General features: G+C 47.1%; 1 protein-coding gene across 3 annotated transcripts in view; it reads left to right on the top strand.

The window, feature by feature from the left end:
• The window catches only part of Scn10a (sodium voltage-gated channel alpha subunit 10), a 105166-nt gene extending 90799 nt beyond the window's left edge, over positions 1-14367 (top strand). For 2 of the 3 annotated variants that reach the window (XM_038321783.1, XM_038321782.1), the window contains exons 22-27: positions 454-738; positions 4053-4106; positions 5083-5220; positions 6057-6161; positions 9482-9752; positions 13151-14367. In XM_038321783.1, coding sequence (XP_038177711.1) covers positions 454-738; positions 4053-4106; positions 5083-5220; positions 6057-6161; positions 9482-9752; positions 13151-14367 — 2070 coding nt within the window. Of the gene's footprint in view, positions 1-453; positions 739-4052; positions 4107-5082; positions 5225-6056; positions 6162-9481; positions 9753-13150 lie in introns of all 3 variants that reach the window. The other variant, XM_038321780.1, reaches the window with a different exon arrangement.
• The last annotated feature ends 1501 nt before the right edge of the window (positions 14368-15868 follow it).

The raw sequence follows: 15868 nt of genomic DNA, 5'->3' as shown, positions 1-15868 counted from the left end.
CTCTGCCACCTGCCCCGTTGCTTCTTTATTACTGTCAGCCTCCTCCCTGTCCCACCTCCATCACTGACTCGAAGCAGTGACCATAGCTTCACAAATAACAATGGAGTTTTCAAATCAGCTTGTGGGCTGGAGAGAGGGCTCAGTTTCTCCAGCGCTGGCTTCACAAGCATGAGGATCTGAATTCAAACCCCAGAACCCATGTGGAAAGTGTTAATTTTAATAGGCAGGCATGGAGACGCACGTTTATACTCTCAGCTGGTGAGGCAGAGTCAAGTGGTCCCAGGGCTCGCTGGCAGCCAGCCTACCCTAGTAGGTGAGTTCAAGGTCAGTGAGAAGCTGCCTCAGAGGAGGTGGGTGAAATGATGCTGTCTTCAGCCACTGTGTGCAGGCGTATGCGTGACAGAGAAGTAAAGACATTTGGGGGATCTCAGGTCCCTTTCTGTTTCCCACCAGGTAGTGGTGGATGCGCTGGTGGGCGCCATCCCGTCCATCATGAACGTCCTCCTCGTCTGCCTCATCTTCTGGCTCATCTTCAGCATCATGGGCGTGAACCTCTTTGCGGGGAAATTTTCAAAGTGCATCGACACCAGCAATAATCTGTTTTCTGCTGTGAATTCGACCATTGTGACAAACAAGTCTGACTGTTGCAACCAAAACTACACCGGCCACTACTTCTGGGTCAACGTGAAAGTCAACTTTGACAATGTTGCTATGGGTTACCTGGCTCTTCTTCAGGTGGTGAGTCAGTGCCGAATCCCTCATTTCCATTCCTTTGGCTGCTTAGTAAAGGGAGCTTCCAGGTTCTTCCCGGCGATGCTACATAGAGACGTCACAGGAGGCAGCACTGAGTGTAAGCTGGAGGAGTCAGTCTCTATCTCCATGGACACCACTAGACTAGAGGCCCTCACTGATGAGTGTGAGCTCACAGGGCTAATGCTGGCTAAGTCTGCCTGAGATGGAAGGCTTAAAGGTGAGCCATCCAAGCGACAGGATGCGCAGAACAGGCATGTCCACACGATTCCATCTTTCACTTCCCATTATCTCCTGTGCGATAACAAATTATAGCTAATTAAGTTTGCTGCAATGGTGGATAACATTGGTGATAGCAGTGAATCTCGTTGACGCTATTCATTTGTACCTCGTTTGTCTACATCCACATATCGTCCAGTGCTGTGTTTGTGGAAGTGTGGTTACAGCTACTTATACATCTGTGACATCTATCTGCCTGTGAGTTCCTTGATTCCCCCCACCCACCCTGCTCATGCATTCAGGGAACAAATAGCCTCTGTAGCTGTGGTCTGCTAGGCACTGCGCTTAACCCCGGAAAATCACAGTCAGAACTGGGTGCAGGACCTGTGGCTTCATGAGAAAAATGGATAAACCATTCCTCCTTTGTTTCTGTTCAGAAAAGGGGAGCTGGAGAGATGACTCAGATTAAGGGTGCTGGATGCTCTTCCAGAGGTCGTGAATTCAGTTCCTAGCAACCACATGGCAGGCCTCCCATGGACATCCCAAAACATGGCACAGCAAGTTGCAGTGAGACTAAGTTCCTCCTGGTATTACGGCTTGGCAAGGCAACCCAGTATGAGGAATGGGGTCCCAAAGCCAGCAAAAGAGTCAGAGATAACCCCTGCTCCCACTGTTAGGAGCCCCACAAGAGGACCAAGCTACACGACTGTCACATATATGCAGAGGGCCTAGGTCATTTCCAGGCAGGCGTCCTGGTTGTCAGTTCAGTCTCTGTGAGTTCCTATGAGCCAGGTCAGTTGATTCTGTGGGTTTTCTTATAGTGTCCTTGACCCCTCTGGCTCTTACAATCCTTCCTCCCTCTCTTCAGCAGGATTCCCCAAGCTAGGCCTAATGTTTGGCTGTGGATCTCTTCATCTGTTTCCATCAATTACTAGATGAAGCCCCTCTGACGACAGGCTAGGCACCCATCTATGAGTATAACAGAATATCGTTAGACATCATTACATTGACATTTTTTTCTCCAGTCATGTTTGACTCTACCGTAGGGCTCTGGGCCATCCAGCCTCTGTGTCCTGGTGCTCCAGGCTGTGTCAGGGGTGGGATCACTCTTGTGGCATTGGTCTCAGGCTGGACCAGTCATTGGTCGGCCACTCCTTCAATCTCTGTGCCAGTCTCTCCACCGGAAGTCTTGCCTGGTCACAGGAGATGGCCAGTTCAGGCTACATATTCCCTATTGCTTGGAGTCTTAGCTGGGGTCATCTTGTAGATTCCTGAGAGCTTCCCTTGCACAAGGCTTCTACCTGATCATGGAGTGACCCCGTTTTTCAGTCACCTCTCTCAGTACTCTCCCTCTCCATCCCTCCCCTACCTGACCCCTCATGTTTCCACCCCCAGTCCACCTGTGAAATTTCTACTTCCCCTTCCCAGGGAGATCCAAGTGTCCCCTCTTGAGCCCTCCTCGTTACTTAGCCTCTCTGGATCTGTGGGTTGTACTATGGTCCTCCTTTACTTTACCGCTAATGTCCACTTATAAGTGAGTACATACCATGTTTGTCTTTCTGGGTCTGGGCTACCTCATTCTATAGTGAGTCTTTCTCTGTCCCACCAGTCAGCTCCCAAGTCATGACACGGAGACTTATTATCAATTATGAAAGCTTGGCCTTAGCTATGGCTCGTTCCTAACTAGTTCTTACAAGTTAAGTTAACCCATTTCTATTAATCTACATGCTGCCACATGACTCGCGACTGTTACTGCTCTTCCTGTATGTCTTGCTTGTTCTGCGTCTCCTGGCATCTCTCTCATGTGTCTCGATTCCTCTTTCTACTCCCTCTCTCTTCCTGGAAGTCCCGCCTATACCTCCTGCCCAGCTATTGGCCACTCGGCTCTTTATTGCAGCAATCATAGCAATATATATTCACACAGTGTACAGATATCCCACAACATCACTCAGGATGATTTTTTCTAGTTCCATCCATTTGCCTGCAAATTTTATTATGTCACTGTTTTTAACAGCTGAGTAGTACTTCATTATGTAAATGTACAGCATTTTCTTTAGCCATTTTTCAGTTGAGGGGCATCTAAGTTGTTTCCAGGTTAGAAACTTGAAGCAATTACACCAAAATCAGGAACAAGACAAGGCTGTCCACTCTCTCCATATCTATTCAACATAGTTTTTGAAGTTCTGGCTAGAGCAATAAGACATCTAAAAGAGACCAAGGGGATACAAATTGGAAAGGAAGAAGTCAAAGTATCATTATTCACAGATGAGATTATAGTATACATAAGTGACCCCAAAAATTTTACCAGAGACCTCTTACAGCTGATAAACACCTTTAGTCAAGTAGCTGGATACAAGATTAACTTTAAAAAATCAGTATCCCTCTACATACACAAACAATAAACAGGCTTAGAAAGAAATCAGAGAAAAAAACACCCTTCACAATAGCCACAAATAATATAAAATGCTTTGGTATAACTGTAACCAAGCAAGTGAAAGACTTGTATGACAAGAACTTTAAGTCTTTGAAAAAATTGGAGAATACATCAGAAGATGGAAATACTTCTCATGCTCTTGGATCAGTAGTATTAACATAAAAAATGTCCACCTTAACAATAGAAATCTATAGAGTTAATACAATCCACATTAAAATCTCAACACAATTTTTTACAGACCTTGAAAAAAACAATACTCAACTTCATATGGAAAAACAAAAAAATCCAGGATAACTTTTTAAAATTGTGTATCTTTTTTTATGTCATGTACATCATCTAGGAACCTGATTGAGAAAATGGCAGCCCCAGCAGAGCATAGAATAGCCTGTGCCAGGTGTCCCTATAGCAACTAGAGTCCCAGCTAAGGCCATATTCTAGAAAGTTCTAGGTCTTCAATACCACACTACTCCGGATTACTTGAAATCATGTGAGTTTGGTCCAGTCACCCAGAGACTTCCTTCCCTTTCTGCCTATGCTTTTTCCTCCCCAAATCTCTTCGCATCTTGCTCTCTCTCCCTGAGCCACCATGGACTGAGCAAGGTCCAGTTAGATGGACAGATGCTGATTGTCCTCCACTTCTTGTTTCCAGGCAACCTTCAAAGGCTGGATGGAAATTATGTATGCTGCTGTCGATTCCGGAGAGGTGAGTCTCAGTTCCTGGTGCCCATTGCCTTCCCCTCTGTGTGTCCTATATCTAGGATGCTGACTGTATCTGTGATGAGATTTAAATAGCCTTCCTGCCAGAAGACTTGGGCTTACATAGCTTCCCACAGCCCATCCCTGTAGCAACATCCAGCTGCTACATTTTGGGGCATTTGAGCCCAACTAGCCTTCCACGTGGGCTCCTTAGGCTTCTCGAGTACATCTATTGCTCACTGTTGAGAACATGGACAGACAGCTGGATAGCAGTGGTTTTATTCGTTACTTTTCTTGTTGCTATGACCAAACACCTGACAAGAAGGAATGGAAAGGAGGGGTTGTTTTGACTGACAGTTCAAAGGAGGTCTGGCCTCTTGTGGCCTGGAAAACATGACAAGAGTAGGAGGCAGCTGGTCACATTGCAGTCCGGCGGCACCAACAGGGGCCCAAGTGTCCAAACACTAGTGAACCTGCGGGAGCTGTTTCACATTCCAGTCCTAAGCAGTAATGTGGCTGACGGCTAAGGTCCCTTCCTGCCATGGTAGGCACAACTGATGTCCGACCGGCCCTCTCAACCCCTGGAGTTCTCTAGGATTTCCATCCTCTGCTTGAAGCGATTCTTCAGTTCATCAGATGTTACTCAGTGGCTTCTCCCGGCAGGACAGGGGATGGGACATTTCCAGGCAACTCTCATTAATAAGTCTCAGGAACTGATAGGCAAGGCTTACAGCTTCTCTATTCCTTAGTGGTCCCACTCTGGGGTGTGTTCTCATCAGGATGGAGCTGCAGTTGCCTACAGCGTGGCCTAGCTAATAAATAATACCCCCTCTACCAGCCTTTTCTCATCTGCTGTTTCTCCCCAACTCCTCAGGCAATCCTGCTTTACAGTATAAAGCATCGGGGCCTTGTCGCAGGGTTGGCTCTCAGGGGAAACCTAAGGCATGCACCTCCTCACATTTCCTGCCCTGTCTTGACCACAGATCAACAGTCAGCCTCAGTGGGAGTACAGCTTGTACATGTACCTATACTTCGTCGTCTTCATCATCTTTGGTGGCTTCTTTACGCTGAATCTCTTTGTTGGGGTCATAATTGACAACTTCAATCAACAGAAAAAAAAGATAAGTGGGGCTCGTGTGTCTCAGCCGTGGTAATGAATCCTGCACTTCCGACCCCTTGGACAGCTGTGGCCTCGTGGCTAAGAGCCAGTGGTACAGCACTTCCTGTCTGTAGCACCAAGCTGATATTCGTCCCCTGGGTTTGGTCCTCACCACTGTCTGGTGCCTGATGCTGCCACTGCTGGGGGAGCTATATTTGCAGTGTCTTCAATGCTCCCCCAAGGTTCCCCATCCTCTAGTAAAGGTGACCTCGGTCTTCTCAGCTGGAGCCAAGTGACCCCACACAGATGACTCCTCATTAAGGACAACTAGGGAGAGAAAGGCTCCAGCACCTGGGACTCTAGAACTTTAATCCCCCAGCTGACTGGGTCTCAGGAAGGGCAAGGCCTCAGGCAGAGTTCCAACCCTCTTGGAATGTAAAAGAAGGTTCTTTGCCTCCATACTTTCCTTTGCTTCATAGAAACCTAATCCCAAATATTTATTTATATTTTTAATATAAAATATGAGTGATAAAGGTATAAGAGGTTTTCTCATTGTGCCTACAAATTCTCCTGTCCCCAAGCCCTCTTACTCTCCAACTGTAGGACAGAAATCAGCTTTGCTTCAGAAGCCCAGGCTGTGACTCATATCCAGGTGCTCCTCTCAGAGTTTAGTGGGCATGGCGCTGGCTGCAGACACCCAGGCAGGGAGTCTGCAATGGGTTCATCCCCTCTCCGTCCAGACATCCCTGACCCTCCTGCAGAGGAGATGAAAAGGTCCTTCCTATACAACACTCTGGCTTTAGCATGTCTGGGGGATCTCGTTATTTTTAATAACATTGGTGTGTCCTTCTCCTCTACCTAGGGGGCCAGGACATCTTCATGACGGAGGAGCAGAAGAAGTACTACAACGCCATGAAGAAGCTGGGCTCTAAGAAGCCCCAGAAGCCCATCCCGCGGCCCCTGGTGAGCCCCTCGCTTTCTCTCTATCAGAGGAGCTTGATTCAGCCTGAGCCAGGGCTGAGTAGATGCCTGGCCAGTGCTGTATGGAGGAGATCAGGACAAGTTCAGGGGTGGAAGTGGATGGAGTAGATGCCTGAGCATGGCTGTATGGAGATCAGGACAAGTTCAGGGGTGGAAGTGGATGGAGTAGATGCCTGAGCATGGCTGTATGGAGATCAGGACAAGTTCAGGGGTGGAAGTGGATGGAGTGAGTAGATGCCTGAGCATCGCTGTATGGAGGAGATCGGGACAAGTTCAGGGGTGGAAGTGATGAGGCTCCCAGGCCCCCAAAGATGAGAAGTTTCAATGAAGTGAAAACAGCTCCAATGGGTGCCTCAAATGAGCCTGTCTGACAAGCTCTGCATCTCCCAACAACCGAAGGTTCAGTTGTGGATTTAGAAACAATCATGGAATAGAAAGAGTAATCAGAATTTCTGTATCAGGGTGTGGTCCTTAGATAAGTTACTCCAGGCTTGGTGAGTACAAGGTGTCAGAACGTTTGCAGAATGAAAAGGGAGATTGCTCATCTTCGGCACACTTTATTTGTAAACAATGTGTGTCGATCTGAGGCTGTTCAAACATCTGTGATGAAGCCCTCATCAGGAATGGCAGGTGGCTCCAGCTCTGTAGGGCGGAATGTTCCTTCCAGATCCCGTAAGATGAAAATAACTGGGTTTAGATAAGTCTGAGCAAGAGAGTGCAAAGCTTTCTGAGGGCCTCGCAGGACACACACACACACACACACAGAGAGAGAGAGAGAGAGAGAGAGAGAGAGAGAGAGAGAGAGAGAGAGAGAGAGAGAGAGAGAGAGAGAGAGAGAGAGAGAGAGAACAAGCACCCACACATACACAAAATCCAATGGGTAGGAACAGGCTCAGAATTAAATGATTCGGGATAAAGGCTGCGCCCAGTGAATGGGTTCATGTCAAGGTTTATAGAAGCAAGCATCTGAGTTCTGTGGCCTTTCCTGCCCCCCACGACAGTGCTGAGTTCCGTGACCTTCACTGACCTCACAGCAATGATGAGCCAGACAGTCCTGTGTTTGGACCACTCTGTTTAGAATAATCAAGCTTCTGATACTTTTTCTCTGGCCTCTCCCTTATCAACCAGCCCCCAAGTCACTGGATCTTCTTCCTCTCATTGTCCCTGGGATAGGGTGGGCTCAATCTCAAAAAGTATCCCATAGATATGAAGGCATGGGGCTAGTGTTGGAATGCCAGGCAATACGATCAGAGCAGGAATTGTAGGTGGATACCATTGCTTCCAATAAAGTCTTAGCCAGGACCCTCCATGTCCTCCAGTGGTGGCAGTGGGTCAGTCCTCCCCGTGAGGAGAGTGGGCCTCACTGCCTGGCTCTGATCCCGGGATTCTCCATCTGTTTGACCACATTACTACTCCTAATGGAGAGCATGGCTCTTTCCTCTCATTATGACCCAAGGCTGGTGAACATTAGCATCTGGATTCCTGAATCAAGAAAAACTGAGGCAAGGTTGGGATATTTCAGTGGTGCTTTGAAATCTTAGGGAAACCATAAGAGCAGTGTCTAGGCAGAGACCATACATGACTGTTCCCCAGAGCCCACATTCCTTGGTCCATCCATGCTCTTGCCAACATCCACATCTTGATACCACCTGCCCAGGACGTAAGCCTGAGCATATGCCCTCCCTAAAGTCTAGAGCCAAGAAGGAAACTCGGCGGGAAATTCCTACTGTATCTTAATATCAGTGGAACTTTTAGGGTGCAATTCTGGGCTCTGGCAGCCCTAACAAGCTGGGTTCTACCTCCCATCCCCAAAATGCCAATTAAAGAGACAAATGAAGCAAGAACCAGAGAAAGGGGACTCCCAAGTCCATTGTCTGAGTCCTGATAGGAGGTTTATGTTTAAGGAGAGAGCAAGAGATATGCATGGCTAGCAAGGCCTGGTCAAGTGTGGTCCTGCCCATCACTGACCCTTCAGTGTGTCCTGCAGGTGGCCCAGGAAGTTGTCAGAACTCTGTAAACTCTCTTTCTGGGAGACAAGTTCCCCTCTGGCTGGTACAAGGCTTTATTCCTTCGCCCAGAGTGAGATTCCTTGGGAAATTCAGTTGCAAGGCTCCATTGTGTCTGATGTTCAAAGGGAGGGGCTCAAAGGTTTCTTTAGAATACCCCTACTCCTTCCAGAACAGCTGTGCTAACATTCAGGACCAGCTTTCCTACCATCCAGCATCTGTCTCTGGAATGTTCCACTATTATGTTTGGGAACCCCAATAGATCAAGCAGAGCATTGGCAAAGGAGTTTTACCACTGCCCACCCCGGTATAGGGGTGCTTTTAATGGTGGAGCTAACACAACACCACAAAGGAATTCCCCAAATTGAACATGCACCCCATGCCTTGCCTCTGGTAAAGTTCACTTTCTAAATCTTGTCTTATCCATAGAAAAAGTGAAAGTTCTACAGGACTGGGAAGTTTTATTCTATAATAGTCTCACATAAAAATCACTAAAAGCAGGTTTCCCATGCAGCACATTATAAAAAAATAATAAACTCCTGTCTTCCCGTTATCATTCACCCTCCATCATCTCTGAGCGCACAGAGGGTTGCCAAGATGTGAGCCCCGCCCACAGGCTGAGCCGGGAACATCTAACCCTAATCTGAGGCTTGCTTGGTTTAGTTAGAAGTCATGTAACCATGAATGGGCATCTTTTTTTCTCTCTCCATTTTCACGATGACACATGAGGGCTTAGAGCCTCAGCAAAGCCACTCCCATCACAGGACATCAGCCAATATCAAGCCAAGAGCCAGGCCCTCTGTGGTCAGATTCTCCGTTCTAACCCAGCAGGGCAGCAAACCGCCCTGCACTGTGAAGCAGCAGGGGCATCAGCCTTGTGGCAGCTTCCCTTCGCCCACACATGTGGGACCCTAGTCACAGTACCCACTCTGTAAGTGCCTCTGTACAGGATTAGTCAAGCTAGTCGGGAGATTGACTCGCAGCTGCTCATTCTATCTTCCATTCACACAAATTCCTAAGGAACTACTGCATAGCAGGCACTATGCACACGCTAGAATTAGAGCTGTAAGCAAGATGGACACAGTTCCCTCCCTCAGAGAGGTTGCAGTTTGGGGGTAGAGGAAATAATTAGCAAAAACTACACACATGTCAACTCACAGGCTAGAGAGATTGAGGGGAAAGGATGGGGTCAGAAGCCAAGGATGCCTAAGACTGGAGCCTGAAGAGCTCTCATAATGAGGTGCTGGATTCAGGAGACTGGAACAGGCTGGCCTGACGCCTCCCTTTCTTTCTAAGAATAAGTACCTGGGCTTTGTGTTTGACATCGTGACCAGGCAAGCTTTTGACATCGCCATTATGGTCCTCATTTGCCTCAACATGGTCACCATGATGGTGGAGACCGACGACCAGAGTGAAGAGAAGACCAAGGTCCTGGGCAGGATCAACCAGTTCTTCGTGGCCGTCTTCACGGGCGAGTGCGTGCTGAAGATGGTCGCCCTGCGCCAGTACTACTTCACCAATGGCTGGAATGTGTTTGACTTCATCGTGGTGATCCTGTCCATTGGGAGTAAGTGGCAGCCACGGCCTGGGGAAGCCTCATTCCTGCTTGGGGTTGTTTAGCTATTATTTTAAAACCAGGGAAGCAGCCAACTCACTTGTAAAACTCTGTGTGTGTGTGTGTATGTGCATATGTGCAGGTGCATGTGTACCATGATGGAGGTCAGGGCTCCTCTATGCCAGCCCTCACCTTCCACATTGTTTGATCCAGAGTCCCCTATTGTTCTCTGCTTTGTACACCAGGCTAGCCAGCCCACAAACTGCGGGGGATTCTCCTGTCTCTGCCTCCCATCTTGCTGTAAGAGCCCTGGGATTACAGGCACACACGTCCACACCCGGCTCTGTAGGACCTTACCCACTGAGCTGTCTCCCCAGCCTCAGCTTACTTTTTCAATGCACATGGTACAGGTTAAAAGAGCTTAATTTGTGTGGTCTTCCAAAGACAGCAGACGGTAATGCCCCATGGTGTTCTTAGGAAAAGAAGACAGCCGGTGGGCTTCATCCTGTGATCATGGGTGACAGAAAAGTGAAGGGCTCGGTGCAATGAGATCAATGCTGTAAAGACACTGGGGTGTCCTTGAAGCCTCTATATTTTGGGTGCAGTGGTGTCTAGAATCGGAATCCGGATTGAGAAATGGAGTCACTGTAACTAATTACTTACTGAGTTCTGAGCTGGGTCAGGCGCCCCGGATCGGCAGCCCCTTTGAAGGAGGTGCTGTTGACCTTATCTTACACATTTAGAATGGAGCCTCAGAGATTTGGAATGTTATGCAGTAACACAGTCTGCAGGAGGCAGATCGGATCTTAGACTAGCCTGTGTTCTTCTGATGACCTAGCTCCCTCCCACAACCAAGAGACTGTCTGTATCAGTTACTCTTCCAACTGCTGCTGCCAAATACCTGACTAGTCACTGAAGAGGAAATGACTGCTTTCCTCGTGATTTAAGAAGGAATGCGGTCACTGTAGTAGGGTGACCCAGCAGCGATAGCATGAGGTGTGAGATCAGGTCGAATCCCCAGTCAGGAAGCAGAGAGCAATGGATGTTCATGTAAATCTCACTTCCTCCTTTTCATTCAGTCCAGGACCCCAGCCCATGGGATTAGCATCACCTACATTTAGGGTTGGTTTAAACGCTAAGCTTCTCAGAAAGGTCCTGAGACATGTTCTGAACTGTGTCCAGGTTATTCTAAATCCAGCCGAGTTGACAATGAAGACTGTCACATTGTCCCAGGACTAGTTGTTTAACTGATGCTTGACTCTTGACAGGACACATCCTGACTCACCAACTTTGTATTGAATCATAAAAATATCTTTGCCGGTTATATTCTGACCCACCTACTGCTCACGTCAACGCACAGCTGTGGGCTTAATTTCCCATTGATTTACTACCAAGAGATAATGGAATCTCCATACAACCAACAGCAATTCGTCACTTGCCCTACCCTGGTGGCAAAACAGAGGCTTGGGTTGCATTTATTTGTTTGAGGCTTTAATCTGGCTTTGCTTTATCTTGGCATTGCTGGTGGATTGCTTGTGGGTTTTCTAAAATGTCTTTATTAAGATTGGCATACCAAAAAAATACACATGTATTTAATATGTACAACCTGTCAGGTTTGAGGTTTGTATATCCACGAAAGCATTTCCGCTGTCAACATCATAGACATATTAGTTGCCTCTGAAAGTCTTCTCCTAATTAATCAGTTCATTGGTTCGTTAGTGCGAGACCCACCCTATTGGCTGGGAATGGTGTTGCATGCCTATAATCTAAGGCCTTGAGATGCGGAGGCAGGAGGAATATTGTGACTTTGAGATCAGTCTGGGCTGTGGAGTGAGACTCCCTCAAAAACGTCAAGCAGACAGCAGCAAATGAAAAGAACTCTATGGAGATCTGTCCTCTACGACTTCTCTGTGGCTGAGTGCAACAGAAGCTTTTGCTGTCGATTGGCTAGTGAGATTTGGTTTTCATTTGTTTGTTTTGTTTCATCTGTCTTTCAAAATAAGAGATTCGAGAGGATATTTTGATGGGAGTTGCTTGTATGGATATCCATATTGACAATACAGAAAAACCACACGTCCTATGGTGAGGGCTTTTAGCTAACAGTTCTTGGTTCCTACATAGCACTGGGCAGGAATCCCTATAGAAATAGATGGGAAACCACCTGAAGAACCACCTGTCCATCTTTCTTCCCCCCCCCCCATTCTTCCTTCACACCAGAAAGACATTTATTGTTGGAAGTATGCAATCTCTGTTTTTTTTTAACAATCCTGAGAAAACTAAAGATGCACACATGATGTGTACATGATTTCATATTAGGTGTCATAGATGTATTCATGATCTATACATGATCTCAGATGTCATAGGTGCATACATGGTGCATACATGATCTCATATTAGATGTCATAGATGCACATGTGACATATAAATGATCTCATATTAGATGTAACATAATGCAACATGAGGTATACATTATTTCATATTAGATGTCATAGATGCATACATGATCTCACATTAGATGTCATAGATACGTGCATGGCATATAAATGATCTCATATTAAATTCATAGAAGCACACTTGACATATACATGATCTCATATTAGATGCCATGTAGTGGTATATGCATCCTTCATCTTTCTTCTCTTCTCATGCTTAGGATTACAGGGCATAACTGACCCTGAAAAATCCTATCTCCAGACCCTAACTTAAGAGTTCAAGTACAGCTGGAAATGAAAGAGATAAATTAAAACCATTGTGTAGACAGCTGGCCATTCAGAACCATTCTTGTTTATCTGTCAGCAAGTTGCCCAACTCCTAGGCCTCCTTATAATTAATGTGAGTTCCATACAATTATCTGTGGGACTGTGTGCCAGGAACTGAGTCAATCTTCACAGTAGGAAATAAGGAGACAAATCATAGGGGGTCCTAGCCTACCCAGAGCACAGAACTAGGGTGGGGAAATGAACGTGGTGGGCTATGTCATGTTGGAAGCAAAGCATTATGGGCATGTGGAGGAGACTACAGTCATTTCCGCCTGAACTTGGCTGTGGAAGAGAGATGGTTGTTTATTATGTTGATTGACATGTATTAACTGAACAAATTAATGGGATTCACTGTGTGATATTCCCACACATGCGTGCATGGTGTGTTGAAGACAACGGGGTTTTAGAGGCTGACTAATAAGTTGTTCTGGGTTGGGAGAATGATAAGAACATAGTAGAAAGGTCAAAAAATAACCTGAGGGAGGAATGATTGCTACCATGGACAGTTACTGACGAGGCGGTCAGGCTAAGGCCCAGACTCTTCAAATATGGGCGTCTACACTGAGAAAAGAGGAGGAAACACACTCATAGCCAACTTAACCAGAGCTCATGATTTGAGACACTAATTAATAATTTCCCACCGTGTTGCAGGTCTGGTGTTTTCTGCAATCCTTACATCACTTGAAAATTACTTCTCCCCGACGCTCTTCCGGGTCATCCGTCTGGCCAGAATCGGCCGCATCCTCAGGCTGATCCGAGCGGCCAAGGGGATCCGTACACTGCTCTTCGCCCTCATGATGTCCCTGCCCGCCCTCTTCAACATCGGCCTCCTGCTCTTCCTCGTCATGTTCATCTACTCCATCTTCGGCATGGCCAGCTTCGCCAATGTTGTGGAAGAGGCTGGCATTGATGACATGTTCAACTTCAAGACCTTTGGCAACAGCATGCTGTGCCTTTTCCAGATCACCACATCAGCTGGCTGGGACGGCCTCCTCAGCCCCATCCTCAACACAGGACCCCCATACTGTGACCCCAATCTGCCCAACAGCAATGGCTCCCGGGGGAATTGTGGGAGCCCAGCGGTGGGTATCGTCTTCTTCACCACCTACATCATCATCTCCTTCCTCATTGTGGTCAACATGTACATCGCCGTGATCCTGGAAAACTTCAATGTGGCTACGGAAGAGAGCACGGAGCCCCTGAGCGAGGATGACTTTGACATGTTCTATGAGACCTGGGAGAAGTTCGACCCCAAGGCCACTCAATTCATTGCCTTTTCTGCCCTCTCGGACTTTGCAGACACACTCTCCGGCCCTCTTAGAATCCCAAAGCCGAACCAGAACATATTGATCCAGATGGACCTGCCGCTGGTCCCTGGAGATAAGATCCACTGTTTGGATATCCTCTTTGCCTTCACGAAGAATGTCTTGGGAGAATCTGGAGAGTTGGATTCTCTGAAGACTAATATGGAAGAGAAATTTATGGCCACTAATCTTTCCAAAGAATCCTATGAACCAATAGCAACCACGCTCCGATGGAAGCAGGAAGACATCTCAGCCACTGTCATTCAAAAGGCCTATCGGAGCTATGTGTTACAACGCTCCTTGACACTCTCCAACCCCCTTAGTGTACCCAGGGCTGAAGAGGAAGACGGACCACTCCCTGGTGAAGGCTATGTTACATTCATGGCAAATGAAGGTGGTGGGCTCCCAGACAAATCAGAAACTGCTTCTGCCACATCTTTCCCACCATCCTATGATAGTGTCACCAGGGGCCTGAGTGACAGGGTCAACATTAGTACATCCAGCTCAATGCAAAATGAAGATGAAGTCACCAGTAAGGAGGGGAACAGCCCTGGACCCCAGTGAAGACACTCAGGCATGCACGGGGCAGGTTCAAACGTCTTCCTCTGCTGTGAACTCCTTCCCTCTCGGGGTGGCACTCAGCCTCACCAATGCATGCCACTGGTCACTGTGTCAGAGCTGAATGGGGACATCCTTGAGAAAGCCCCTATACCGATAGGAATCAAAAGACGAGAATACATCTCCGCTTTGACGGCCCTTCCAAATTTCCAGAAAACATCACTGCTCCGTTTATTTTTATTGTGATGAGAGATGTGATTTACCATAGCCAACTTCTCAGAACCAGAACTTCTAGGGACACACAGCAAGGACATTTCCAATGGTCTCAGGTAGCCTTAGAGAAGCCACATTGGGTAGGGATGGTGTTACTAATTTGGGTTTGCATGATTGCATGGTCACAGCTGCTGGGCAACACTGTGAGATAGCCATTAAAATGAATATTTTTAAAGGTATGGCAAGAGTAATGTATGTTTTGTGTGTGTGCGTGGGTGTTAGTGTGTACACAGGTACACGTGCATTTGGAGGTCGGATGTCAACCTCTGATGTCACTCTTCAGGCACTCTTTGAGATGAGATTTCTCTCTCTACATACGTTTGGCTGTCTGGGCAACAGCCCTAGGGGTCCCCTTACCTCCGCATCCCTGGTCTGAGATTACAGGTACACTCCGAGTGCCTGATATTTTTAAATCAGTCATGGGGTGTCAAATTCAAGTCCCCATGCTTGTTTACAAACTGAGATCTCTCCCCAGCCCCTAGCATTATATCTTAAAGTATCGTTGAATGGGTTTTCTCTTAATTGTATGATACTAACATGTGCATGAGCTGCTTCTCCCTCACTCTCAGGGCTCCTGATGATTTTCAATCAGAACTTGAAGGTGGCCGCGGCCAGAGGAAGCACTACTGTCCTAGGGGCTGGATGGCTTAGTTCTAATTTTTATAAGTTATGAAATATACATATATATGGGGGATACGTAGTGTGAGTATAAGTGCAGAGGCCGGAGAGGGCACTGGATCCCCCGGAGCTAGAGTTACTGATGCTTGTGAACTGCCTGATGTGGGTGCTGGAAACCAAATTCAAGTCCTCTGCAAGAGCAGCAAGTGCTCTTAACCACCAAGCCATCTCTCCAGCCCTCTTCACTGATTTCCTGGCTAGCTGTGGCTAAGACTGTTCCCCCATGAACATCAGTTTCTCTGCTCGTAAACTTTGGAGAAGGAAACAGGCTAGATGCTGTGTACGGCTCTCAAATATCATGCTTAAATCTTGGTGGTGCTCTGACCCATTAGATGGGGAAGACAGCATTGCATGTCCACATCTTTCTTCTGTGAGGTGACAAAGAGAGACTTTGATTACATTGCAGATTCAGTTTTATGTCTCATAATAGAACTTTAAGAAGGACATCATTGTCCCATGGGGCCAGGACCCACAGTTAGTATAATTAAAAGCAAATGGATATTTTGAGAAAAATCTGGTAGATGAAAGATTGTGGCCATAGATTTTATCCATCCAA

Source organism: Arvicola amphibius, chromosome 3 (assembly GCF_903992535.2).
Source record: "Arvicola amphibius chromosome 3, mArvAmp1.2, whole genome shotgun sequence".
In the NCBI taxonomy this organism is placed as follows: domain Eukaryota; kingdom Metazoa; phylum Chordata; class Mammalia; order Rodentia; family Cricetidae; genus Arvicola; species Arvicola amphibius.
The sequence above is the reverse complement of the archived record's forward strand: the minus strand, read 5'-3'. Positions and strand labels throughout refer to the sequence as shown.